The 27,876-nt window shown below is 38.2% G+C and overlaps 1 protein-coding gene across 7 annotated transcripts in view; it reads right to left on the bottom strand.

Annotated features, from left to right (window-relative positions):
• Positions 1-27,876, bottom strand: part of LOC101736117 (5'-3' exonuclease PLD3) — a 64,466-nt gene that overhangs the window by 7,976 nt on the left and 28,614 nt on the right. For 3 of the 7 annotated variants that reach the window (XM_038019141.2, XM_038019143.2, XM_038019145.2), the window contains exons 2-8: positions 23,050-23,162; positions 22,184-22,348; positions 17,724-17,901; positions 16,895-17,029; positions 15,703-15,825; positions 14,773-14,841; positions 6,016-6,147 (exon numbers count right to left, since the gene is read on the bottom strand). In XM_038019141.2, coding sequence (XP_037875069.1) covers positions 6,016-6,147; positions 14,773-14,841; positions 15,703-15,825; positions 16,895-17,029; positions 17,724-17,901; positions 22,184-22,348; positions 23,050-23,162 — 915 coding nt within the window. Of the gene's footprint in view, positions 1-6,015; positions 6,148-14,772; positions 14,842-15,702; positions 15,826-16,894; positions 17,030-17,723; positions 17,902-22,183; positions 22,349-23,049; positions 23,163-23,367; positions 23,525-23,587; positions 23,777-24,192; positions 24,248-27,876 lie in introns of those variants that run through there. The other 4 variants (XM_038019144.2, XM_004921666.4, XM_012688387.4 and 1 more) reach the window with 4 other exon arrangements.

Genomic DNA, 27,876 nt, shown 5'->3' with positions numbered 1-27,876 from the left:
TTTTTGAGATTAGAGCTCTCAACTGTATAGTAATTACGCAAACTGTAATTTTTGCCGATTTGCTTTTTTATTTTTATTGCTTAGATTGCACGAGCTCACAGCCCACCTGGTTTTAAGTGGTTACCGGAGCCCATAGACATCTGTAACATAAATGCCGCCACCCAGATATGAGTTATAAGGTCTCAGTATAGTTACAACGGCTACCCCACCCTTCAAACCGAAACGCATTACTGCTTCACGGCAGAAATAGGCGGCACCACCCCGCGGACCTACGCGTACCTACCCGTGCGGACTCACAGGAGGTCCTACCACCAGTGATTACGCAAATTATAATTTTGCGGGTTTGATTTTTATTACACGATGTTATTCCTTCACCGTGGATGTCAATCGTGAACATTTGTTAAGTACGTATTTCATTAGAAAAATTGGTACCCGCCTGCGGGATTCGAACACCGGTGTATCGCTCAACACGAATGCACCGGACGTCTTATCCTTTAGGACACGACGACTTCAAATGTGAACGTGATATCTCTTTTTCTACACAGTAAATGTACTGACAGGAATCACTCTGTAATGAGCTATAATAACTCGTCTCCCCCATTCATCACTTTACTGGTGGTAGGACATCTTGTGAGTTCGCGCGGGTAGGTACCACCACCCTGCCTATTTCTGCCGTGAAGCAGTAATGCGTTTCGGTTTGAAGGGCGGAGCAGCCGTTGTAACTATACTGAGATCTTAGAACTTATATCTCAAGGTGGGTGGCGCATTTACGTAGTAGATTGTCTATGTGCTCCAGTAACCACTTAACACCAGGTGGGCTGTGAGCTCGTCCACCCATCTAGGCAATAAAAAAACAACAAAAAACCCTCGTCACTAATGTGATATCTCTTCTTCTGCACAAATAAATAATGTACCTACACGAATTAGAATTAATTAGCTACAATAACTCGTCTCCCCCATTCGTCAGGAATTTAAATCAGATTTTTCTCACAACGAAAACTCGTAAAATTTATGACATTTATATATTGTGAGTTACGATACGGAATGTCACTAGGCTCGTTACGTCCTTTGGGCGGTCAAGGGCGAGAGTTTGGCCTCTCCGAGGTCGATCGCGGTGTTTCATTACCTAGCGCTGTACTAAAGCAGTTTAAACACAAATTAAATTGTATTAATAGCCTTTTAATTCTATTTATCGGACGTTATTGCTGCTCTGTGTAAAATCTTTACGTTTAATAGATTTAATTAGAATTTTTGATTATGATGAGCCAGTCAACATCAACTGTGTAAGCGTTTTTTTATTTTTTTATTTTTTTATTTAGACACACCAACAGCAATACACACAAAACATTCAAGCTTAAAATTAACATGTATATAATTAAGTACTGGTATGTAAGCCAGTTACAGGCATGTACAGCAATCTCTTATAACAAACTATGACACGTTACAGCAATTTTACAAATAGCGGAAAAATAGGCTAAATTTAAATGTTAACAGTACGACAAAAAAAGTATATTTGAAAATAATATGAAAACAAGAGTTAACTACTTAACATAGCGTTAACACAAAATAATCATCAATACTATCAACTTTAAATAAGTACATGTTATCGAATAATAATTTAGTAAAAATGATTAAAACTCAAACTGACATAGTTTCATATAGACATCAAAACAAAGTAATATATCGTTTATCGGTTTAGCGTCATATAATCATGCACAAGGGCAAAATATGTATTTACAAAACAAAAACTATTTTTAAGTTTGAAAAAAAAAAAAACTTAATGACAGTTCAAAATTCGAAATTAAGCTATATTATATAGTTTTACGTATTTCTTTCCTTCTCATAGTTAGTAGATATCCTCGAGGGGTATTGCTAGCTTCATCAAACGTCTAGGAGAGCTCACGGGGCTCAGCCTGGAAGACTTAATTTTTACTGATTTTTTATGTCAGCTCTTTCAGCAGTTCTTCTACACGTCGTCATTTCTTTTTTCGTATCTATTCTCTGGTAGCCTAATGGATTATTTCGGCTACGTACGGGCGGGTAGGTGAGCTTACGGGCTCAACCTGAGAGAGTTTGCTAACACTATCTGCTAGCTGCCGTGAATAAACTCCACTTGAACTTTTTTATTGGTGGTAGGGCCTCTTGTGAGTCCGCGCGGGTGGGTACCACCACCCTGCCTATTTCTGCCGTAAAGCAGTAATGCGTTTCGGTTTGAAGGGTGGGGCAGCCGTTGTAACTATACTTGAGACCTTAGAACTTATATCTCAAGGTGGGTGGCGCATTTATGTTGTGGATGTCTATGGGTTCCAGTAACCACTTAACACCAGGTGGGCTGTGAGCTCGTCCACCCATTTAAGCAATAATAAAAAAAAACCTTTCAACTATTACGACAATACATATTCCGATTCTCGAGACTACGTCTACGTCCGAGAAATAGCCATAATAATATGACTTAAGTGTCTCAATATTTAATATTTTGTCTTAGGTCATCATAATAATATACGAACATGGAAAAAATGGTACTGTCTTCGAAATATTTCGCTTTTTTTCCCCCTACCTAATGCCTAAGAGGTTATTCTATTCCAGCTACTCCCGAATGGATAGGTGAGCTCACAGGCTTAACCTGAGAGACTTTGATATCACTAATCTTAGCAGCGCTTCGCAGAATCTACCACCGGATCGGAATCGCGACCCACTGAAAACATCCGGCGAGAAACTCAGCATTTCGCTATGACATCCATTTGATTGAACATGGGATCTTGTTTAACTTATCCCTGACGTTGCGATAAAGGCTAGGCTTCGGTAGAAGTAGCGCGCCACACCGAGACCCGTCGGTTGGAAACGATCGTAAAACGCATCGAGTTCTCGCTTCACAAGCAAGCCACTTCGAGATGTTATAGCCAATTTAAAACCACCCGACGCCATTCGGTCTAGCTTTTAACGACAGATAAAACATTATGAGGGGTTACGGCGACAAACGTAATGTTCTCAAACCGGAAACAATATGTGTACTGAACGAATAGGTATTCTTTTTGGGTTTATTTACCTGTATGGAATATTGGAGGCTAGAGGGAGTAAGGCGCATTCATAGTAAGTTACAGCACAATCAAGCCGAAATGAAAAAAAAAATCTCGAATCGAAGAGAATTCAGTCGAATTTTACTGGTGGTGGGGCCTCTTGTGAGTCTGCACGGGTAGGTACCACCACCCTGCCTATTTCAGCCGTGAAGCGGCAATGTGTTTCGGTTTGAAGGGTGGGACAGTCGTTGTAACTGTATTAAGACCTTATACCTCATATATGGGTGGCGGCATTTATGTTGTAGATGCTTATGGGCTCCGGTAACCACTTAAAAACAGGTGGACTGTGCGCTCGTCCACCCATCTAAACAATAAATTAAAAAGCGACGAATATTTCTTTGACGAGTTTATGTGTTTACCACGTGAAAATCATGTGCATATAATAATCGCGCAGAGTATATGTGTTGTAGATACCAACATTATTGAATATTACATTGTTACATTGTTTCGTGTAAAACATACATAATTATAGGATATGTAAGAACGGAACGTATGAAAACATTGTGGAACGGGGCGTTAAGGTGTGAGTGAGAAAAAAGGTTAGAAAGAGAAAAAATAATGAAAGAGAAAAGCAAGATGGCGAGGAGGATTGAATGAGCAAACTATAAAAAATATGTCAGTTAATTCATAGTTATAATAATAAAGAGAACATTTGGAAAGAGAACAATAAAACTGCAACAGTGAAATAGTTTTATGCACGACAATCCCAATTCTACATATACATACATATATAAAGGACAGTATAGACTCGTATAAAGGCTTTTGCTAATTGAGCAAGAGATATCACCGATATAACTATTACTAACATTTAATGGAATCGTAAAAATTATAACGAAAAATTCATACAATGAGAATTCAGTGAATCGACAAATTCATTGTTCAATAAAACTCCATTAAGAATTTCTTTCAACTATCTCAAATAAAAGAACAGAGAACAAAGTAAAATCCTGCGACAGCTTTTGAAATTTAAACGACCTACATGAATTTTAATCATCAAAACAAAAGCTAATTTGTTGAAATAATGAACAATTTGGATAAGTTTTAATTATGTTAAGTTCGTTCGAATAATTAAAGTTAAGGCGCTGACTAACTTGTCAAGTACAATTTGAAAGTGACAGTTATAATATTGTAACATGGAATGTGTCTGTCTTAGGGTGGATTCGACCAAACTTAAATTTAAACTCGAGTAACTATACGAGGAATAACTTATTCCATGATTTTAATCTCGAGTAAATTCATAGTCGTTTTTCCACGTATACTTGCGCTAGGAATAACAATACGCGAATAGCAGAGTGAATGGTGAACAAAAATAAAATCCGGCAAATAAATGTTGTTGTTTAACGGCATAGTGTAAGAGCATACAAATCGTCAACTCGATTTTGCCGTATTTTAGTGTGAAAAAGTAGCTGTTGTGTAAGATATCCAGCTGTCAAACGTATTATTTTTATTTCTTGTTTGTTTGAGGGAATTGTCAAGTTTTGTCGTGTGGTTTTATCTTTTTTCGTTTAAACGTTGCATTCAGACTATTAATAATCATTTAGTGCATTGCGTTGACTTGAAATTAAAACAGAATAAATATTTATGAAATGACAGAAATCAGATGTTGGACTGACAGACGCCATTACTTTATTCTAGGAATAGCTCCGTTATTCCGTGCGAAACGGCGGTATAGTAACAATTCCCGAATAGGCCCACTATTCTTAGAATTGTAGTTGGTAAAACGTAAAATTGATTTACTCTCGATTAACTGACGAGTTATTCTAAGAATAAGATTTACTCTTGTTTGGTCGAATCGACCCTTAGTAGACTGTAATATGCACGCTCGTTGCGAATGTTGTGTTACGATAAAACGCTCAAGTCGGTCGCCAGTTTTAGGGTTAAGATAGCAAAGTTGTTCAATTTACCCCAACGTCACTGCTGTCTGAGGTAAGTGCTTATCGAGACCCGAGAAATTGTGTGGCATCTCACTAGTACGACATCTTCGGTAGACACTTCAGTCGAAAACTTTGAGAAGTTTGTTAATGGACAGAGATAATTGTAACTTGGAGATGCCTTAAATAGATAAGTGTATAGTTTCGTGGCTTACGGATCGATCAGAATTAGGAAACTTTTGATTGTATTAGTCGAATGTTGTCATTTGTTGCTGTCATCAATCCACATTATATCAGTCGTAAATCGATTGATCGAATCGATCTAGTCCACATACTCCCAGAGATTGGGGGCGACCTTCATTAATTTCGCCTAGTGGCTATATCGACTATAAGAAAAATATGGTGGACAGACGAATATGTCCTTACTCAAAATATAATTTATTAGGGCAGGGAAAGTTGAGTGTTTTTTGATTCCGCACGTGTTGGTACAATCAACCCGCCTATTTTGGTCGTGAAGCAGTAACGCATTCGGGGTAGCCGTTGTACAATAAAACTGTGACTTAGATTTCACGTCTCAAGGTGGGTGGCTGCAATAAAATCGTTGATGTCTATGGACTTCGGTAACCACTTAATACTACCGGATGGGCAAGCTAACTGCTTTTCGAAATACGCATAAATATGAATACTTGTGTGAGTTCATATTACGCCCTGCCTCCACTAAATTCAAATTGATAAGAATATATGCTTTGACGTGATCAGTGTATGTGCTATTTGTCCTTAATCACTACATAGTATAAAACAAAGTAGCTTTCTCTGTCCCTATATCTGTCCCCATGTAAGCTTAAATCTTTAAAACTACGCAACGGATTTTGATGCGGTTTTTTTAATAGATAGAGTGATTGAAGAGGAAGGTTTATATGTACAATAACATCCATTAAATAGCGGAGAAATCAATAATAAATTACAGTTCCCGAAGCGAAACGAGGGGGTTCGCTAGTCAGCAATATAAAAGAACAAATCTAGAAATCGACAGAAGCCTTCTGAAAAAATAATATTAATATACTTACGGTGATATAGGCTCCGTAATTGTGCACCGAATCGGATATGTTGATCGGGTACTTCATATTGATGTCGGTGTTCAACTCTGAGGGCCACGTGTCCGGGATAACTGCGTTCGGTTCGCCCAGCATCCAGTACACCTAGGAATACGATGATAAGTATTATTTTCCGATCCAATGTCACTCGGGGGGCTTGTAGGTTGCGTAAAGTTTCCTCTTCCCCGAGTCGTATTTTCTGATGTCTGAGGGTCGTGACCATCTCCTCCCATTATTTTTCTTTGTGTGATGTTTTGCCATCCTCCTCTGTTCTCGGCGGTGTGTATGTCATCGTCGAGTATGTATTCAAAGTAGTGGCGGATTTGGTCAGACCAGCGTATTGGATTGCGGCCACGAGATCTTTTGCTTGCAATATTGCCAGTTACTATAAATTGTAAGCGTAGAGTTTAAGAGCTCATAAATTAGGACCCATATTGAAGTGAAAAAGACGAAACGAAAAAGCGACAGTAAAAAGAGACAGGGACATAAATTCATAAGATTTAACGTGGGAGAAAATGAGATAGAAAGTATTATACAGTGTTTCTTATATACGCGGTTCTCTTTGTACCCTGCTTCGTACCTACCTAATATTCGTACTTAATACATTCTGAATAAATCTATGTAATATATACAAATAAAATGTAAAATAATTATCAAACTTTGTATCACTATGATCAATTATTAAAACCTATAATTATCCTCTTCTTATCTTATCTTCTTCACCACGTGTGAATTGAACACGATTTTTTTGAAAGTATTTGTTTTTTTCTTGTATTTCTTGATCCTTCTTTCACGTGGAAACATAATAGAATAAGATAGGCAAAAAAAAACCGAAGATAACAATAAGTGTAGGGACATTTAATCGACCAACTGAAATCGTTGGGGCATAAGGCGCCCGGTGAATCTACTCGTATCGAGCGATGCGACAGTGTTAGTATTCAAATCGCGCATATGGTGCCAAATTTTTTTTCTATAAATGGAACCCGCAAAAATTTAAATGTTTTATTTGGAAAGTTCAAATCATGGTCACCTTATGCCAAACGTTCCGAAGTAGACTAGCAAATACATAGCCAAATATTTTATATTATATAAAATATTTATTTTATTATTTTATTTTATAAAATATATTATATAGTTATTGTTTTGTTTCATATCAGCCAAGTTCGTTGGCGTTGTACGTTAACACACGAGAACCGAAAATTCAATATTAACCGAATAGTCATAATGTCCATTAAGTAGCATAGGTCTTCTTCCTCATAAATCTGAAGGTCATACATACTGAACTTGACCTCAATTCAACATTTCCACCTGTTGCCAAGTGCTCAGAGACGATTCAAATAAAAAAATTAATACGTTTACATATTTTACAGAAATGAATAAATTAACAAGCAATACCTCGAATCTCTATCGCCATTTCGTATATCGGTTCTGCTTTTTCCGTTACAAATCTGAATGGTCTCTAAATATTTTAGCGATTCGTATGAATCGATGATGAAGTTTACTTTAAAAATACAGATGTCCTATAATTTCAGGAACATTGTAATTTTTTTTATTGCTTATATGGATGGACGAGCTCACAGCCCACCTGGTGTTAAGTGGTTACTGGAGTCGATAGACATTTAAAACGCAAATGCGCCACCCACCATGAGATATCAGTTCTAAGGTCTCAGTATAGTTACAACGGCTGCCCCACTCTTCGAACCGAAACGCATTACTGCTTCACGGCAGCAATAGGCGGGGTGGTGGTACCTACCCGTGCTGACTCACATGAGGTTCTACCACCAGTAACACAATACTGAAACAATCTTAATAATCTATAACTTGTTTTTTTTAGAAAACTTTAAATAACCTTTGGAATGCATTTTGTAATGCATTGAATGTTATCGAAGTACAATATTATCGGAATGAACGATTACATTCTACGTACGCATTTTGAACTTATCGAACCAGAAATGGTGGCAAATCAAAACTAGTTATAATCAGTACAGTAATGATGCAAAACCCAGCAATTATTAAAATTAATAACTCAACACAATTTGCTTGGAAACCTTACCGCTACCAATACTAATGTGTATTTTAAAATTTTTAGAAAACAATTTACTCGATTTTGTATTACACTTTTCTAATTTGGCATCACAACGCAAATGCCCTTAGTCTTGAGATGCAAGGTCGAAATCACAATATCGTTGTATTAGGACCGTCTCAACCTTCAAACCGTATGCATTACTGTCTCACGCCACACGGTAGAAAGGTGGCAACCCTGAATACAATTGATATGAAATTGCAGACTAAGCAATCCATGACGCATTGTCGCTATATATATCGCAAATTATTATTTAAATTCGCTTATAGCGGATTTTGTTTTCGCTGCGAAAACACGTCATATTTTATACTATTTCGAACTGGTCAAAGTCAATGCAGTTTTTTTTTAAATAGTTTCTGGACCGCTGCGTAATAGGACCTAACCGTGCGTATTTATAACATACCCTGGCACAAGTAAATTGAATCCCTTTCTAAGCATCTTGACGCGACTACGTGAGACCGTCGATATTTTGAATATCAAAATGTTTGTTCCTAACCAAGAACAATAGTCCGGTAAGAATAGTTTCTCACCGGATTTTCTCAGTGGATCGGGATTCCGGTTCGGTGGCAGATTCGGCAAAACACTGCCCTTGTTAGGGCTGGTATTAGCTAATTCGCAAGGCTAAGCCCCGTAAACTCACCTACACGTCTATTGAATTTAATATAAGCCCTCGAGGTTATTAGCATAGGTAGGCAAAAAAAGAACAAGGTTTAGAATTCCGACCGATTCAAATAACAAAGTCACATTACAATATGGTAGGACTAGACTATTTGACGATGTAGAAGCACTGTGAAGGCATCGATATAAATTCAATGACCTCAATATAAATGTAGGCGTTTTAAACGTATTGAATTGAAACTAGAACGGAGTGGGAAGATATCGCTTAATAACTTAGAATTCTGCTTGTTTATTGTGCATCTGTGTGTTTATACGAGTAACTAAGAGCGCTTGTCGTAAAACGATACGACGCGTTCTTTTATTATTGTTTAGCTAATGGAGGTGAATACGTTCTAATACATTTTCAAATCGACGGAAGAAAGCAGAATTGTCGTAACTTGAAAAACCCGACTTTGCATCAGAGCCATAATAAAACTATGAATTTAAAAAATGCATAACTCATATTACATTTATATAAATAGAAAGTTAAAACGTGGTATGAAATTTGATAGAACAGAAAACCATTAAAAGTTTAATCGTAGGAAAATGAAACCCAGACCATTCGAAGGGGTATTTTTTTTTAAACAAGAATATGGTAATAAGTGATTTAGCCCAAAATGCAAGTTACAACTTTTCCGCTTTCTACCATCGAAATATTCAAGGGTTCTACAAATATTTTGTAATGGAAATAACAAATTATATGTTAAAAACTAAATTCAAATTGAAAAAATCATTCAGAGAAACGTTCGGTGAATAACTGGGTCAGGCTTACTTCCACAATATCCATATAATGATCTAAATAGGCAGTAAGATTAGCGTTTTTTTTTTCATTTGACTGATTCGGCTGTGCCCCCGATTGCTGGGCCGAGAGTCATGGGTCTGATCCCACATCGAGCAAACATTCGTGTGATGAACAGGTTTGTTTGCACATTGTCAGCGTGTCTATTATGTATGTGTAGGTATCTATATATTAATACGTAAAGCAAAAACTTTGTACCCCTTTTTATGAAAATTGCGCGGATAGAGGAGTATGAAATTTCCCACACTTATGGAGAATATAGAGAAGGAGTGCAGAATGTTAATATTTTTATTTAAATTATGCATAAAAAATACATTAAATCAAAAAATTAAACATTACACACACTACCGTGTATTTGACACACACACGCATGCATACTATTTGTTTATTGTCAAACTTTTCTGTCGGCGAACGGCATAGCCGCCACTTTCCGTGGAAGGACGAAATTTCTTTTAACTATTATTCTTCTATTATTATCAATATTATTGTCACGATACGCGGAACGTAATTTTTTTTCCTACCTATACTGATAGCCTTGAGAAGCTATTTCAGCTTCACCCTAACGTGTGTAGGTGAACTCACGGGGTCAAACCGGAGTGTTGCTAACACTGACCCTAGCAAGAACAGTGCTTCGCAGAAGCTACCATCGGATCGGAAACCCGACCCACTGAGAAGATCCGGCGAGAAACTCAGTGGGCTGCGTCTATAGGTTAATTCGCTTCGAGCCCTTCGTCGCAAGCGACGGGTTTTCGACGAGAACGGTGACCGGTGCTTGCGGTGCCTAAAAGCACCGTTAATGGATCGGGAGGATACGTAATGACGTGTTTTGGGCGACGTCGAATGTTTACCATTCGGTATACAGGTTTGGGTATGTAGTTTCCAGCGTCCACGACAAGAGGGTTCTCATGTCGTGCCGCCTTCTCGAAATGGGTAATTAGTAGGAATGTTCGTATGAATGGTTTTAATGTAAATAGAGAGCCAATCGTGTTATTTCACACAGCACATAACATAAACCGTCGGTTGTGTAACTACAGGCGACATTTACTTTGATGCTCATTTAAATCACTATGCAAACGACCGATTGTATCGCACCGTTAGAACTGAAGTGGCTTATCTAGAAAATGACTTTTCTACTTTGAACAACTTATAAACACGTATCGGTTTTATAAAATTAAAAATTAAATTTAAATTTTAGTTAAAAAAGGTCAAAGTACACTTTCCGTCTTTTTTACATATAGCGCATACCTTATACCTTGACTGAAGCACTGAAGTAACTATGTCGATTTCTGTTACTAAGAACCTGAATTGCCTAACTTTGCCTTCTTTTGTTTGTTATTGCATCTTCGGATTCATGTTTCCCAGAGTCTACTAGACATTCCGGCGCCTTATTAAAAAGATCGAGGAGCGAAATCGACATAATTACTTCACTGCGCCGCGTAAGGCACCGGTGACCTACACGGCAGTCAACGTGTTAAAGTGTGCGCTTTAAGGCTTAAAGTATTAAAATCAAAACTGAAAAATTACAATTCTTGAATTACATTATATTAAAAAAAAACAACAATTTTGGATTAAGCCACTTTAATTTTAAAGGTTCGTATATATGTGGACGAAAAAAATACACGGGTCAATTAATAACTCGTTTGTCAACATTAATAAATTAATGCGGTGTTGACGAAAGCGATACGATATCAATAATTGATATTGCGTATTACTTTAATTTTAGTTAAAGTTATTTAGAGACGCCACGACCTTCAGCATTGGGGATTACCGATGCGAGAAGCATGCTTTTATTCAGACATCACTGTCTAAAAAATGTTTGTTGTACATTCTTTAACGAACTAATTTTCAGTAAATAATTTCGCTATGGAGGGGCAAGGGATTGGGCATTGGAACGATGTGAAGTCAAGCAAAAAGCCATGAAAGACCTTTACTATTAATTAATTTTTACGTTTGTTTTGACCCATTTAAGAAACTGTGGAGATGCCGTTTTAACTGAACTTTCTCCAAGCACCAATCACTGTTTTCGTCGAAATGGTGGTAGGACGTCTTGTGAGTCGGCACGGGTGAGTACCACCACCCTGCCTATTTCTACCGTGAAGCAGAGTAATGCGTTTTGGTTTTAAGGGTGGGCAGCCTTTGTACTGTTAAAACTGAGACCTTAGAACTCATGTCTCAAGGTGGGTGGCGGCATTCGCGTTGTAGACGTCTATGGGCTGCGGTAACCACTTAACACCAGGTAAGTCGTGAGCTAGTCCAGCCATCTAAGCAATAAAAAATAAATAAATAAAACTGGACGTGGCTTCTGTCTATGGACTTATAATATGGACTTATGGAAACTTAAGTTTCTCGCCGGATCTTCTCAGTGGGTCGCGTTTCCGATCCGGTGGTGGATTCTATGAAGCACTGCTCTTGCTAGGGCCAGTTTTATCAATTACATCCTCAGATTGAGCCAGTGAGTTTATCTACCAATCCGTGAGTAACTGGAATAGCTCCTTAAGCTACCAGCGAATGGGTAGGAAAATAATAATTAACGATTGTGATAAAATTGTGATAAAATTTAAAAAACAGTAATGCGTTTCGGTCTGAAAGCCCCACCCGTTGTAACTACCCTTAGAACTTATATCTCAAGATGGGTGGCGCATTTACGTTGTAGATTTCTATGGGCTCCAGTAACCACTTAACATCAGATGGGCTGTGAGTTCGTCCACACATGTAAGAAAGAAAAAAAAATTATTCGTTAACAAATTTGAATTTGACGCATATCAGACAATGACATCAAAGGGTCGTACACATAGCAAGTCCCGTTACAAGCAATTTGTAAATGCGAAAAGCTATGATAAAGTTTGAGCAAAATTTTTATTACATTTTAACACAAAAACGGCACAGACTATGACAAAAGTTTTGAAATTTTAATACATATAATTAAAAACGTTTTGCGAAAGTTAAAACTGAATTTCAAACAGTTGAGATTGAATTAATTAATTAAGCGTCGTCAACTTTATTTTAGTGCAATGGAAGTTAACTAGTGCTCTTGACGACTGATTGAGTCACGAGTTTAATTTTACTTTATCGATAATCAACTGTATTGTTACTATAAATATTAAATGGGTCAGTTAATTAGTTCGCAACCGAACGATATTTCGAATGTATACAATAATATATAAGTATATGGCGTAGAGAGCGATTTGTGTAATATTTAAGATATTGTAAACGCCCTAATTAATGCCCTTGCCAAAAAGGACGATATTTAGACCATTCAGAACGAAAATATCGGTTATTATTATTATTATTTTATTGTCCTTGTAGGCAGACGAGCATACAGCCCACCTGATGGTGAGTGGATACCGTTGCCCATGGACTTCAGCAATGCCAGGGGCAGAGCCAAGCCGCTGCCTACCGGTTAGCCTTGTAGTTGTGATAACTTATTATTAAGAGTGGATAAAAATTCTTTTTTTTTATTGCTGCGATAGTTATACGAGCCCATTTGGTATTAAGTAATTAGCGGAGCCCATAGACATCCGCAACGTAAATGCCGCCAGGCACCTTGAGATATGAGTTCTAAGTCTGAGTTTTTACTGTATAAGAGCTGCCCCGCCCTTCATGCCGAAACACATTACTGCTTCACGGCAGAAATAGGCAGGGTGGTGGTACCTACCCGTGCAGACTCACAAGACGTCCTACCACCAAAGTGAGATAATTTTTGTTCAAAAGGCTTTTATTACAACGGTATTAGTTCAATTGAATGCGAACGGTGATGGAAGCGCCAAACAGTCACTTCTAGCGTCATCGTGTACATGTTATAGCAATTACGAAGTTAAAGTTTTATTAGAGACATGTGATAGACAGACAAAGCTCGCCTGGTTCGCGGCGGTTACCGAAGCCCACGGTACATACTGATGGTATGTTTGGTACTGACGGTAGGACCTCTTGTGAGTCCGCGCGGGTAGATACCACCACCCCGCCTATTTCTGCCGTGAAGCAGTAATGCGTTTTCGTTTGAAGGGTGCGGCAGCCGTTGTAACTATACTGAGACCTTAGAACTTATATCTCAAGGTGGGTGGCGCATTTACGTTGTAGATGTCTATGGGCTACAGTAAGAACTTAATACCAGGTGGGCTGTGAGCTCGTCCTCCCATCCAAGCAAAAAAAAACATGATACCTCACTTTTTATTACATAGTTGGGGAAAAAAGTTCCCGGTCCATCTGGTGTTAAGTCACGTAAGTAAGGTCGCGGTATAACGCCTTCTGGTTTGCAGCAAAAATAAGTAGGATGGTAACATTTTACAGCGTGAGCTCACACTAGTGTATGCGTAATTAGTAACGGAAATTTGTAAACGAATTGCTATTATATCATTTGCTGCAAAAGAATATGTAACGAAATATGAAACTCACTGAAATTTCCATATAGCACAGTGAAAGATTACACTAATAAAAAAAAAGTGAAATGTCTTGAATAGCAACATTAAATTCATTTATGTAATTAATAAATACGTAAAATTAAAAATTATTATACTATATTAAATTATTATAATTAATAGTATTAAAATTATCAAAATGTTGTGAGATATTTGAATTGTGAGTGTGTATGTCGAGGGGTGAAAGGCTATTTGGTCTAAGGGACATTATTACAACTTTACTGGAAAGCCATTTAAAGTTTAAAATTTGGAAAAGAATATCATAACAAAAAAATCTTCCGCGATTTGAATGGAGTAAAACTAATGAAAGTTCAACTAAAAATATCTAACTGTTGCTGTTAATCTAATTGCTGTTCGTTAGTCTCGCTAAAACTCGAGAACGGCTGGACCGATTTGGCTAATTTTGGTCTTGAATTATTGGTAAAAGTCCAGAGAAAGTTTAAAAGGTAGGTAAATATGAAAATGTTCGGAATTAAATAAAAATAACAATTTTGTTTTTCTTTGATATGTCCCCCGTCGGACGGATTCCTTTTGTTGTTTTAAGTTTATTTTATACAAAAGTTTAGGTAGTTTATTTATCGATTGAGGCACCACGAAGTCTGCCGAGTCAGCTAGTACCAAATAAAACGAACCCTTAATTATAAAGATAAATGTCGCATATAAGCGAAATGTCGTTTGAACCAAAAACCCTTTACTCCACGTTATGTAAATCATAGTTGATTTTCTTTTAATGATCATAAAATCGCACCGCTACACAAAGATACGCATGTACTCACATCGAATATCTTCCCCAGGTCTGTCGCCAAGCACGAACAGTTGAAAGCGACCACACCCAGCTCCTTGACCTGCCAAAAATATATTCAAACCATTAATATCGAGTACCAATGTGCTTAGTGCGAGTTTTTTAACGTTCTCGATAGCGTATAAGTTAACTTTGTATGCAGTTGGAACAGCGCCCCTAGCGGGAAACGTACGTAAACGATCCAACATTATACAAATTTGAGTTAACTTTTACGGTATTGTGAACGTCAAAAAAACTCGCACTAAGTACACAGATTGCTTGGAAATGTTTGTACAAAGATGTCAATATCATGAATATACCTAGTCAGGTCATAAATTCTGTCACATGTTTAATGTAAAATAATTGAAACAAGTTTATTCATTATGTAACCATTCATATACCAAAATGAACTTAATAAAACATAGATTCTTATGACACTAAAGTTTATTCAAAATGACCTCCGTGATTTTGAATACAGGCCTTCAATCTGCGCGGCCAGTCGTCTATCGCAGCACGAACGAGGTCCATGTCAATATCGGCGGCTGCCTTAATCAAGGATGTCTTGAGTGACTCCAAACTGGGATGAGGCTTTGAACACGCCTTTTTTTTTTAAGGGATTTTATGACCTGGTAACTGAGACCTTTAAGTCATGTCTTATTTTAATTTATATTCGTATTTTTATGAAAAATGATATTATGGAGTGAAATGAAATGAAGATGATTAATTTGAGACATTAATCAACTGGGATGAAATGAAATGAGATGATATGGGATGAAATATAATCTCAGTAAAATGGTGGTCATTTACTAAGATCTCAGTGGACTTTTTGGAGGATCCCGAGAAGTTACGTCCAGCGGCTTTGTTTCATTTTCCCACATTTGTGCAGTCCTTATGAGATATAAGTTGCATTAATACTCGTGCAGACCTGTGTGAGCGATCTCCAGTCCATATTGGCACTGCCGATGTAGAAATGAGTCCGGTCCACTATCCAAAACTTGGTGTGCAGGACGCCGCTTCCGAGCAACTTCGAGAAGTTTAAACTACGAACCTAGAGGCAATGAAACATAAGATTCATATTGCTTTGGACGAAGATTACGACACCAAATTGTACTGTCTATTAAATAGAAAAATACGCGTAAATTACCGTGTTTTTTTTTTAAAGTCATTGGCGATCTTTTTTTATTTATTAAAAAGTATTTTTTAACGTCCGTTTTTTATAATTAACATCAAACCAAAAGATGAAATGTTTAGGTAAAATTAAATTGCATTTTAAATGTATCAGTGACTACTATTGAATTTTGATAACTGAGCGAACACTCATTTCGAAACCTTAAAAAGGTAAAGCACATTTAAAAATGGAATTGACAACCTCCTCCTTTTTTTTTAAGTGGATTAAAAATAATGACTATTATCCAGTGACATTGATACTGAACATTGGTACTTACTACACTTTTTTTATTGCTTAGATAGGTGGACGAGCTCACAGCCCACTTGTTGCTAAGTGGTTACTGGAGCCCATAGACATCCACAACGTAAATGCGCCACCCACCTTGAGATATAAGTTCTAAGGTCTCAGTATAGTTACAACGGCTGCCCCACCCTTCAAACCGAAACGCATTACTGCTTCACGGCAGAAATAGGCAAGGCGGTGGTACCTACCCGCATGGACTCACAAGAGGTTCTACCACCAGTAATTACGCAAATTATAATTTAGCGGGTTTCATTTTTATTACACGATGTTATTCCTTCACCGTGGAAGTCAATCGCGAACATTTGTTAACTCTTTGACTGCCGTGTAGGTCATCGGTGCCCTACGTGGCACACTGAAGTAATTATGTCAATTTCTCTCCTCGATCTTCTTACTAATGCGCCGGAATATCTATTAGACTCGAGGAAAAGCGAATGCGAATTATGCTGAGAAATAATCTATTTCTAAGAGACCTAAAAGATAAAAATATACATTAACAAACAAATTAAGGCAAAGTTAGGCAAACCATCGTCCAGTTACAGAAATCAACATATTTACTTCAATGCGCCGCGTAGGGCACCGGCGACCTACACGGCACTCAATATATTAAGTACATGTATTATCTTTTACCGGAAATAACATTATTTACCTGAGCCGCCTTCTTCTTAACTAAATATTCCGTGTCTATGTTCGGCATAGATTTCGTTGGCCAGTTTTGAGCTATTTTCAATTTGATGTTCCTTTTCGCGCCGGCCGCATAAAGCGCTTGGAAAACTTGTTCACCCTGTTTAGTAAAAAATGTATCTTGATCCAGTCGTTATAAACTATCTTTTAAAATAATTAAATGATTGATTATGTTTCGTTTCGCATTCGGAAGGCGTTATTACGACGATATTAACTTGGAAGTCGTCGTGGCCTAAAGGATAAGACGGCTGCTTTACTGAATAGTGTAAAAAAAGCCAATTCATAAAAAAATTAAAAACACTGCGTAATATACTAAATTTAATTTACTGGTGGTAGGACCTCTTGTGAGTCCGCACGGGTAGCTGCCACCACCCTGCCTGTTTCTGCCGTGAAGCAGTAATGCGTTTCGGTTCGAAAGGTGGGACAGCCATTGTAAGTATACTGAGACCTTAGAACTCATATCTCAAGGTGGATGGCGGCATTTACGTTTTAGATGTCTATGGGCTCCAGTAACCACTTACTTAACACCAGGTGGGCTGTTAGCTCGTCCACCCATCTATGCAATAAAACACAAAAAAAACTATGCAATTGAGACGTAGACCTCAAGTCTAAAGGTTGGTCGCGGCATGCACGTTCTCACGTCTATAAGACTCCGGTAACGATTAGGTTGTTAGACAATGAGCTCTAATACCCCAACTAAGCAATAAAAACAATGCATAAGACAAAGAAAAAAATTACGTACTGACACCATGTATTTAGATTTATATTCGTGATAATGATGATGTAAAGCTCACCTCTATAGAGGAATTATAAGGATACTCTTCGTTAAACCTAAGGGTCCAATAAAAAGACGCTATCTCTATTTTACTTTGAGCTTCATCTATTAAATCTAACCACACGTTCTTCGTGGGGAGATGCGTCGAGTTAGGCGGGTACATGTGACCCTCCGGTATGCTTTCGACTAACGATAACCTGAAAACGAAACGAATCTGTCATATTGAATTAACAACAAAGCATAATTAAATCGCAATTAGTTACTTCGTTGATCCGCGCGCAACCCTAGTTGCTACTTTTCTCAGTTCACAGTTGGACTTTTTGGCGGGAACGCGAGGAGTGAAGTTGTGTGATTTGTTTTATTTTGTCTATTTAGTGTTTCTTCAGGTTTAAATGTGTAATAAAGGTGGTTTATTAACTGTTTAATATCTGTGAAACAAGTGTAGGAAAATGAAACAAAGTCGCTGGACGTAACTTCTCGGGATCCTCCAAAAAGTCCACTGAAAAAATCTCAGTAAATGACTACCATTTTACTGAGATTATATTTCATCCCATATCATCTCAACTCATTTCATTTAATTTCATCCCAGTTGATTAATGTCTCAAATTAATCATCTTCATTTCATTTCTTAACATATTTCATAAAAAAATAATATAAATGATTAGGTATGTATGGTATGATACCTTTGCCTTTCCATTTGGAAAAATAAAACTACTACTACTCAGTTCACAGTCTTCGATTTTGGAACATTCTAGACATGACAACTATGAGATACTTTTTTTTAAGATAAGATCATATGCGGAGCTCAGAGCATACCTGGTGTAAAGCATGCATCGATTGACTTAATAAGCGAATAAAATGTTTTGTTCACGTTACGGTAATTTTTATCATAACTCTAGCGATATTGAGAACGAATTCTTTCCACCCAGGAGCAGGCAAAGTACGAACATAAAAAAAAACTAAAAGAACATAATTCGTTCGGAAGTAAACCATTTTTTTCCGAACGAATTATGTTCCTTTAGTTCACCAGACGGGCTGTGGAATGTCAAGGTGTAAATTTGACATTCACATTATGTGTCCGACACAGTAAGTCTGTCCACAAAAGTTCGGAAACATTAAAATGTAATTATTTTTTTCTTGCCGAATAGACCATGTTTAATGAACTCAAAAAGTAAATATACAAAAATATAAAAAAAAAAACTATAAATCTACCTTTATAAAAATATTCCTGTTAATTTTCAAAGAAGATTTTATTTTAAACTTTAGATGTTTAGAATTAAAATCCTATTAACTAAATGCGGAAATTGTAAAATAAAATTATAATGACAGTACAAACACGTCCCAGGGTTTGTATTAACTGTCGCGTGTGTCGCACTGTGACTGCCACCTTACGTCTGACGCGGTGTGATATTCAGTTTGCGGAAATCGGGCCGTCGTGTATTCGATGGTCTATTAATGCTGGTAAAAAAAAGCGACTCCGATTTCATATTGTGATAGGAGTTTGCAGGAATATATTGGTCTGTCATCTGTAGTACATTCAAAAACGGTTATTTCTCTGCTAGCTTTTGTTTACGTTGTTAATGTTTGAAATCATTAATCAAACTTTTATCGAGTCATTCTGCGGTATCATTACCACAATGAAAATAACCACGTGATTAATCAATGTTGACCTTGTGTTTTCAAACAGACATTTAGCTGGAAATTTCTAAGCAAATACCACACAGGTGTGTATACAAATATTTCCTTCGTGGTTTAATTTGAAAATTATGGCGATATTTAATCCTGAAAAAAAAAAAATATAAAAAAAAAAAAATAAAAAAAAAAATCGCAGCATAGAAATTTAGATTTACGTGACGAAATTACAGTTATACAAAAAGAAATTATATTATTGAGAAAATAAGCATAATATAATGTTGATGTTTTTTATAGAAAAGTGTGGATTCGCAATGCTCTCGATAAAAGTCTGTTTGGCTTTTTGTTTATATTAGAATTTCATAGATGTAACAGTTCAATTTAAGGGATATTTATTAGTAAAGAGTAGGGAGTCCTTTTTTTTATTGCTTACATGGTTGGACGAGCTCACAGCCCACCTGGTGTTAAGTGGTTACTGGAGCCCATAGACATTTACAACGTAAATGCGCCACCCACCTTGAGATATAAGTTCTAAGATCACAGTATAGTTATAACGGCTGCCCTACCCTTCAAATCGAAACGCATTACTGCTTCACGGCAGAAATAGGCAGGGCGTTGGTACCTACCCGCGCGCACTCACAAGAGGTCCTACCACCAGTAATTACGCAAATTATAATTTTGCGGGTTCTTAGGGTAGAACCCTCCATAATGAAAACCTAAATCAACTGTTACTTTATTCTGTGTGTAACGAAACGTAAAATTCTAAAAATAATTTTCATAGTAAAATAGACGGTAGTTGACAAAATATTAAAATGTCGGCGAATAATATCTATCTTCGGGGCTATCACGGAAACTGTAAAGTACCTATTCGAAGCGTCGTGTTTTTTTTCTGAGTGAGTTTACAAGTTTCCTTGTGTTTGATATCGCCGAGTCATAAGCGCACCACGGCAAAATCGCAACTCCATTTCATCCTTACGTCTCCCGAAACAACATTATTCGAAGTCGCGTGTTTTGCGATTCGCATGAAAACGAGTCGTTAGCATAAAACGAAAATTTGTCGTTTCAAAACGATACAGCTGTTATACAATTATGCTATACTAGCGGCCCGCTCCGGCTCCGCTCGGGTCTTTAACAAAAATTTCAACGATATTTGAAGTTGTTTTATTTTTTTAAATAAAAAAAACACTTATTGCGGCATAATTACAATAGTTAGACATATGCTGTTTCGACACTTTTTGTAATTAATAATGTGTTCTACAAAGTCGTGGTACATTATTTTATTCTATCATCAATAGTTTTCGCAGGGCACGCGATGTAAATAATATTTTAAGAAATTTTTTTACAGCTTGGGTTACATTATTGGAGTTTTAGTAAAGATCCCTAATTTTTTTCAAAAAAGATTATAGCCTATGTCACTTGGGAATAGTGTAGCTTTCAAACAGTGAAAGAATTTTTCAAATCGGTTCAGTAGTTTCGGAGCCTATTCAATACAAACAAACAAACAAATCTTTCCTCTTTATAATATTAGTAGAGACTATATTTTGATTGCGGTGTTTTCGTTGTTCTAATTTCGGTAAAACGTAATCATCTATTTGTCGAATTCGCGTAATTCATGGTGATTAACAAGCGCAATCTAAACTTTCGATCTAGACAGACATTATTATATTGGCGAATAATAATACTATTTTTCATAATTGAGAGCAACTAACTGCTTTAAAGACACAATAACACAAAAACTATTTCAACAGATGGCGTTGTTAAGCCACCCGAAGCCAATGAGTGCTTGGTTTAAGGTTTAAACCAAGAAAATAGACCAAAAAAAATTTGAAGTCGTCGTGGCCTAACGGATAAGACGTCCGGTGCATTCGTGTTGAGCGATGCACCGGTGTTCGAATCTCAGACGGGTACCAATTTTTCTATGAAATACGTACTCAACAAAATATGTTCACGATTGACTTCCACGGTAAAGGAATAACATCGTGTAATAAAAATCAAACCCTCAAAATTATAATTTGCGTAATTACTGGTGGCAGGACCTCTTGCGAGTCCGCGCGGGTAGGTACACACATCCTGCTTATTTCTGCCGTGAAGCAGTAATGCGTTTCGGTTTGAAGGGCAGGGCAGCCGTTGTAACTATACTTGAAACCTTAGAACTTATATGTCAAGGTTGTTGGCGCATTTACGCTGTGGATGTCTATGGGCTACCACCAGTAGTAGTAGTAACCACTTAACACCAGGTGGGCTGTGAGCTCGTCCAACCATGTAAGCAATAAAAAAAAATTGTTTATTTATATTATTTGTGTTTTTTAACTCACGTGTTCACTTAAAAATGCCTGAGCGATCTTACAATATTTCATCATTTTATCAATATGTAATTCGTATTTAAATGTAATTATGTAATAAAAAACACAATTTATCAACAACAACAAAAAAAAACCGAGCATCATCTGAGGTCATAGTCTAATGTAAGATTATCATGAAAATGTCTTTAGCGAGATTGTAGCAAGTCGATCAGGCAAGTATCAATAAATATTGTTCTTTAACAGCTACTCTCTACGTACGAAGTGTCGACGTTTAAATTTTTACATGTGTTAAGATACAAAATGTGGTCATAGATAAATGAATGAAATATTAGGAGCCATAGGAGCTTATTTTATTATAATTGTATTTGGATACGGTTAGATTATTATTATCTTTATGTAAACATTTATGTATATGACCTTTAATAAATTATGTTCACAGATGCTCACATTTGCCAGCTTATTGCACTGTAAATATGCACTGTTATTTTCATTTTCTAGTAAATATACTTAAGCACTACAAGACTGTTGTTTTTATCTCACTTACCTACACTCATCTGAGCAATGCAAACTAACTGGTGCATTTGCGGTATTCAAATGCATGGCGTTCTGTTGGTCCAACAACGGAACGAGGACAACCAAAACTATTAAAATAATAACTATTGAGACGGGTATGCAGGATGGTCTGCACCATATACTCCGTTTTCTCCTCCTGTTTGAATAATAAATAATACATAATTATTATAGTTATATTAGAAAACATAGATTACAGTTGTATGAAGTATTACTGTGATAATTCTCCCAGGATCATAGGAAATTATAGAAAATTGGTTTTCTGTAGTTCGTTTTCTTGCCTTTGCATTATATGGCCTGGCCTGCCTATGCCTGTGAGTGAGGATGAGTGTTCACCATTGCTCATGGACTTCAGTAGACTCCTCAAACCTCATTTAAATGTCATTAAGCAGAATAAAAACCATAATGATCACTACAAAGTGAAACAGTATGTGAAAAAAATATATTCTGGAAGTGCATTATGAATGAAAGCTATAGTTCTAGGCAGGGTAAATGAACAATATTACAGTTGCAGTGTTAAACAGTTCTTCAGAGTACTCTATGTAAGCATATCCAATTCTTTTATCACTACCCAGAGTGCAGCTAGCCTATAGTATTTATTTTTAAAGTTTAGACACTTCGTTTAAATAGAGGTCTAGATGTGTCTTATCATTGCTCCTGCCCATGAATGGTGGCAACTATGTATGGTGAGTAATGTTATTTATTTTCAAAAGCAATTAAATGAAATTGAAATTCATTAATATTCCAAGTTTACTTAATTATAGTAATATCCATCAATAACATGACTATAGTCAACATGACTCGTTTTAATATCAACATCAATCATTAATTAAAACTTACTTGTCATTATAGCTGTTTCCATTTTCATCTCTCATCATGAATATTTGTTCCCACTGTTCCAGCTCTTCATCAGAGGATGATGCGTTCCCCACACTCCCTGACTCTAAGACGGTCTGTAACAACAAAAAAAAAAAATTAAATTCACATTTATCTATCTGTGTACAATTAAGTTTGAAATTACATACCAGAGTATGAGTATTAAATTAAATTTATCTATTAAAACAACGCGGCTGGGGAAAATTATTATATTTATTTTTTATAAATTCACATATTTCAATTTAATTAATATATCACTTGGACATGTTATAATAAACGTACCTAACGTTATCACATTCGTTTTGTCTGAGTAGATTTGTTATTACATTTAAGTTAAGAGATAAATATCATTGCTATTTATAAGCACTCTTGTTTTTATTATTAATGAAATTCCTTCTTCTTCAATTGTGCTCCTCATATCTGAGGATCGTGACTATCTCAATCCATGAGTTTCGCCCTCACGATGTTGTATGTATGTTTGTAAACAAATAAAAATCCTTACCTACCTTTAAATATCTCATACAACCCTTCATAATATGAGTTAAATTATCCATTGTTAAATTATGTTATTACTGTGTTTAAGTAATGAAGTTTCGTCTACGTAATTAATGTTTTAGTGTACATACATAATTATACTTATATTTAGGGCTGTAAATAAAAATCGTGAATTTTAGAACTTTTTTTAAATTTTTATTTGACCTTTGGGTTATCGACTTTTTAGCCTATCTTAATTGTTCAATTAATTTAAAAATTAAATGATAGTGAACGCCGTTATACGCACTTCGTGCAAAAACTGATGCTTAAGTTTCAATCCATTTTTTACTTTCATTTCCGAGATATTTGAAAATCGCTACCTATCAGAAAACCGTAATATTATGTTGAATTTAAAGTTTTAAAAAACTATGTGCACTCATAGTAGTACTCGCTAGATGGCGATAGTGGTTTTCTGAATCACGTTATAATTTTGTTATTCACTTATGTTAATAATGTAGTTGTTGACGCAGGCGAGCGTCACCTCAAACGTGGGCTGATGAGCTGAAAGGGAGCAAATGAACTCGGCGGACGGATGAGCGGACACGAAAGGGGAGGTAGGAAAGCGGGACTTACTTGGAGGCCGATGCTGGTACTACCACGGTCTTAGTAGTGTTCCTCTGCGATAGGTGGCACATTCACCTTTACACCGGTTCACACTCAACTTTTTACTTAGTAACGAAAGGCGCGCGCGCACAATTTACTCAATATCGAACGAGCGTATATCCGCGTGCCGTCATATACCGCGCAGTTATGAGAGGTACGGGGTGCGGATGGGCGACGGTACCTGAGTCGAGCCGAACATTTACGAACGTCGCGCTGTCGCGTGAACATCCTGGGGAGGCCGGGGCTGAACTTCTTCATGTGCTGAATCCAGCGGCAGCCTGGGTAACTTGAACACAGGTCTCCGCAGACTTCCATGGCTCGTGTCCAGATCCATGACTCTGATGCCATCCTTGCCGGGTAACGTGTGGATAATCCTTCCAAGTTTCCACTGCAGCGGGGGCTAATTGTCCTCTTTGATGAGGACGATCTCTCCAACTTGAGGTGAGGATGTGGAAAGCCATTTGGAGCGGGTTTGGAGGGTATGGAGGTAGGATTTGGTCCACAGAGTCCAAAAACGCTGAGAGAGAGCTTGGATGAGCTGAAAACGCTTAAGAGCTGATAATGGCCTATCATCAAAAGATGGCTCAGGGAGAGCGATGAGTCCCTATGAGGAGGCAGTCTCCTCCCGGTGAGGGTCACGGGGCGACTTAAGGGGGTTGAGGCTGCGCCGCACGCTACCGTTACTCTAGCGCGCTGGCACCAGGAGGACGGGACGGCGCGTCAGCGGCTGCTGCGGACTGCGGTGCGGTCCGCATTTTCGTCGTTGCTGTCGTCGCCGAACATACTGTGGAAGAGCATCCCGGTCGGCGGTGTATCGCGTTCCGACCCGACAGGCTGGTTCTGGCCCAGCGGGGTATCCCGGAACACCAGCGACATCGCCCGGGCGGCCTGGTAGGGCCGCCGTACCGCGGAGACTGACGTCGTTGGTCGTCGACTATCGCCTCCACGATCCGTCGGTCGGGCGTCTTCGGGGTGGCGCCACGTGTCTGGTTGTAGTGTTGACCGCGGGAACCCCCCTACTCTGACCGGGTTTTGACCCCGGACGGAGATCGGACGCCGGGTGTAAGAGTGCAGGGGAGTCGTTTAGTGGGTGGGCCCTAAATTCCTTGGGCCCGCGGTCTGCTCTCAACACCTGCAGATCGTTGAGTCTCACATACCCCGCGCGCCCCCTAGGCGCGGGGACCTCGCAGGAGGTTCGGCCCCCGGCCCGGAAAAAAAAAAGAGAGAGCGATGAGTGGACGGCCAATAAGAAAGTGGCCAGCTGTTAGTGGCTCAAAATCGGAGAGATCTGACGAAAGTGAGCAGAGAGGTCTAGAATTAAGTACTGCCTCGACTAGAGTTAAAAGTGTAAAGTAAATTCATAGTGCTTTTGGCCGCAATTTCGTGAAGGCCCCTGAACCAGGGTCCCGTGGGCGTTTGGAACAGCCAAGTTATGTGCTGATTAGCGAGCCTACGCGTGATTATATCATTATTTTGCGCGAGAAAATCTTGTACCTCAATGAGATGATTCTTAGCTCCTACATAATTTGTGCCACAGTCAGAACGGATAAGAGTAGGAGTACCGCGACGCGATACAAACCGTTGCATTGCAGCAAGAAACGCTTCAGTGCTGAGTGAGGAAACGAGTTCCAAGTGAACCGCCTTGGTAGATAAACAAACGAAGATACAAAAGTATGCCTTCATGAGTTTGGTGTTATGTAAAGTACTAGATCTAATGAGAAACGGACCAGCAAAATCTGTAGAGACCTGATTAAATACTGTCTGGGGTGTGACCCTGTCTGCGGGCAAATCAGCCATCAACGGAGCTCTGGCCTAAGCGCGATATCGAAAATATCTAATGCATTTGTACACACGATGCCTGATGACACGACGTGCTGAGAGTATCCACGCACTGATGACGGAGGATAGCGTGTAATGTGTCAGCCCCAGGATAACAGTTTATTCTGTGATAGTGGATATGATGAGATCAATTAGTGGGCTAGAGCTGGGCAGAACGAGAGGATGCTGAGCATCGTATCTTATTGGCGCATGAGTGAGGCGACCACCAACTCTCAAGAAATCATCTTTCATCAAGGGTGAAAGACGCTGAAGTCGAACGCTATAAATCTTGCCTGCCTGAAGACGGTAAATATCTTCCGCAAACTCATTGTGCTGAACAGAACGAACCCAGAATAACAGAGCATCTCTACGTTCTCCAACTATCAAGGGACCAGAGCGCCTATCAGTTGAGTTGTGTCTACAATTGAAAATAAAGCGTTTTATGCAAGCTGTCACTCCAACGAGCTTGTCGAGAGAACTGAATCGAGTAAGCAAGTCAAAGTCGAGGTCAGGAACTGCTATATGAGCTGGTACTTTCTTGGGCTTCAGACCTGGTAATGCATGGTGGCCTAGAGCAGGAGATATTTTAGGCCAGGTGACAGGAGGCTCTTTCAGCCAGCTAGGAGCCCAACAAAGATCATGAGCTGATAGTGACTGGGCAGACATTTCCCTGCTCGTACAGTCTGCAGGGTTCAGGTTTCCAGGAACATGTTTCCATGTGGAGGTGATTGGATTGGATGTTATCTTGACAACCCTGTAAGCTTCAAAGACCTGAAGTCTATGAGGAGGTGTGTTTAGCCATGCTAGGACTATGGTACTATCTGACCAGCATATGTGTTGCTTTATGGTGATATGGGACAACAACTGAGTCGAGACACGTATTATAAGCTGTGTTAAGAGACTTGCAGAAGATAACTCCATCTTGGGGATGGTAAGACGATTTTTTTTTCTTGAAGATTGGGGATTGAGTGTTTGGAAATTTCGTAAGAGAAATACGATAAGATAACTCATCCGATTGAGGAATCCACTGTATACCTAATACTTTTATGGAGTTGGAGTCTGGGCTAATGTCAAAGTCCTTGGGCATGTCACACTGATCATCGGAAAATCTTTCGAGAAGCTTTGGGCCATTTACTGAGCTGAAAACCACCTAAGGCTAGTAAGTTAATCAAGTCGTTTTGGAGAGCTTGAGCCTTTACTACAGAATCGTGACCAGTGAGAATATCATCGACGAATATGGACTTGCGCAGCACTTGACCAGCTGCAGGATAGCGATTACTTTCATCATCCGTTAATTGGTTTAAAGTGCGTATAGCATGATATGGGCTTGATCGTAACCCGTATGTAACAGTATTTAAGCCAGTTTAAGGCATATGAAAGCAGGGGCTGATCTGGCGAAGAGCGCCAGAGAATGAGCTGGTAACGCCTCTGATCGGGATGTATGAGTATGATTCTGAACATCATACAAATGTCAGTGCTGAAAACTACGGGATGAGTTCTAAAAGACAAGATAATATCGAAAATGTCCTGTTGAAAAGCCGGACCAGTGTGTAAACAGTCATTTAGGCTGACACCATTAGAGCTTTTACACCTACCATCAAAAACAGTGCGTAGCTTGTCTGATCCCGACTTGAAGATACCATGATGAGGGATATAGAAGTGAGGTTTATGAGCAAAAGTACTCGGGTTGCATGGGGACATGTGACCCAGCTTCTGATAATCTGCCATGAAGTCAATCTATTTCACACGGAGATATGGGTCAGCTTGTAACTTCTTTTCAAGATTAAGAAACCTACGCAATGCTATGGCATGGATACTTCCTAACTCGGGCATATT

The sequence above is a fragment of the Bombyx mori genome, chromosome 23 (genome assembly GCF_030269925.1).
Source record: "Bombyx mori chromosome 23, ASM3026992v2".
NCBI lineage: Eukaryota > Metazoa > Arthropoda > Insecta > Lepidoptera > Bombycidae > Bombyx > Bombyx mori.
This window is presented reverse-complemented; position numbering and strand designations above follow the sequence as displayed.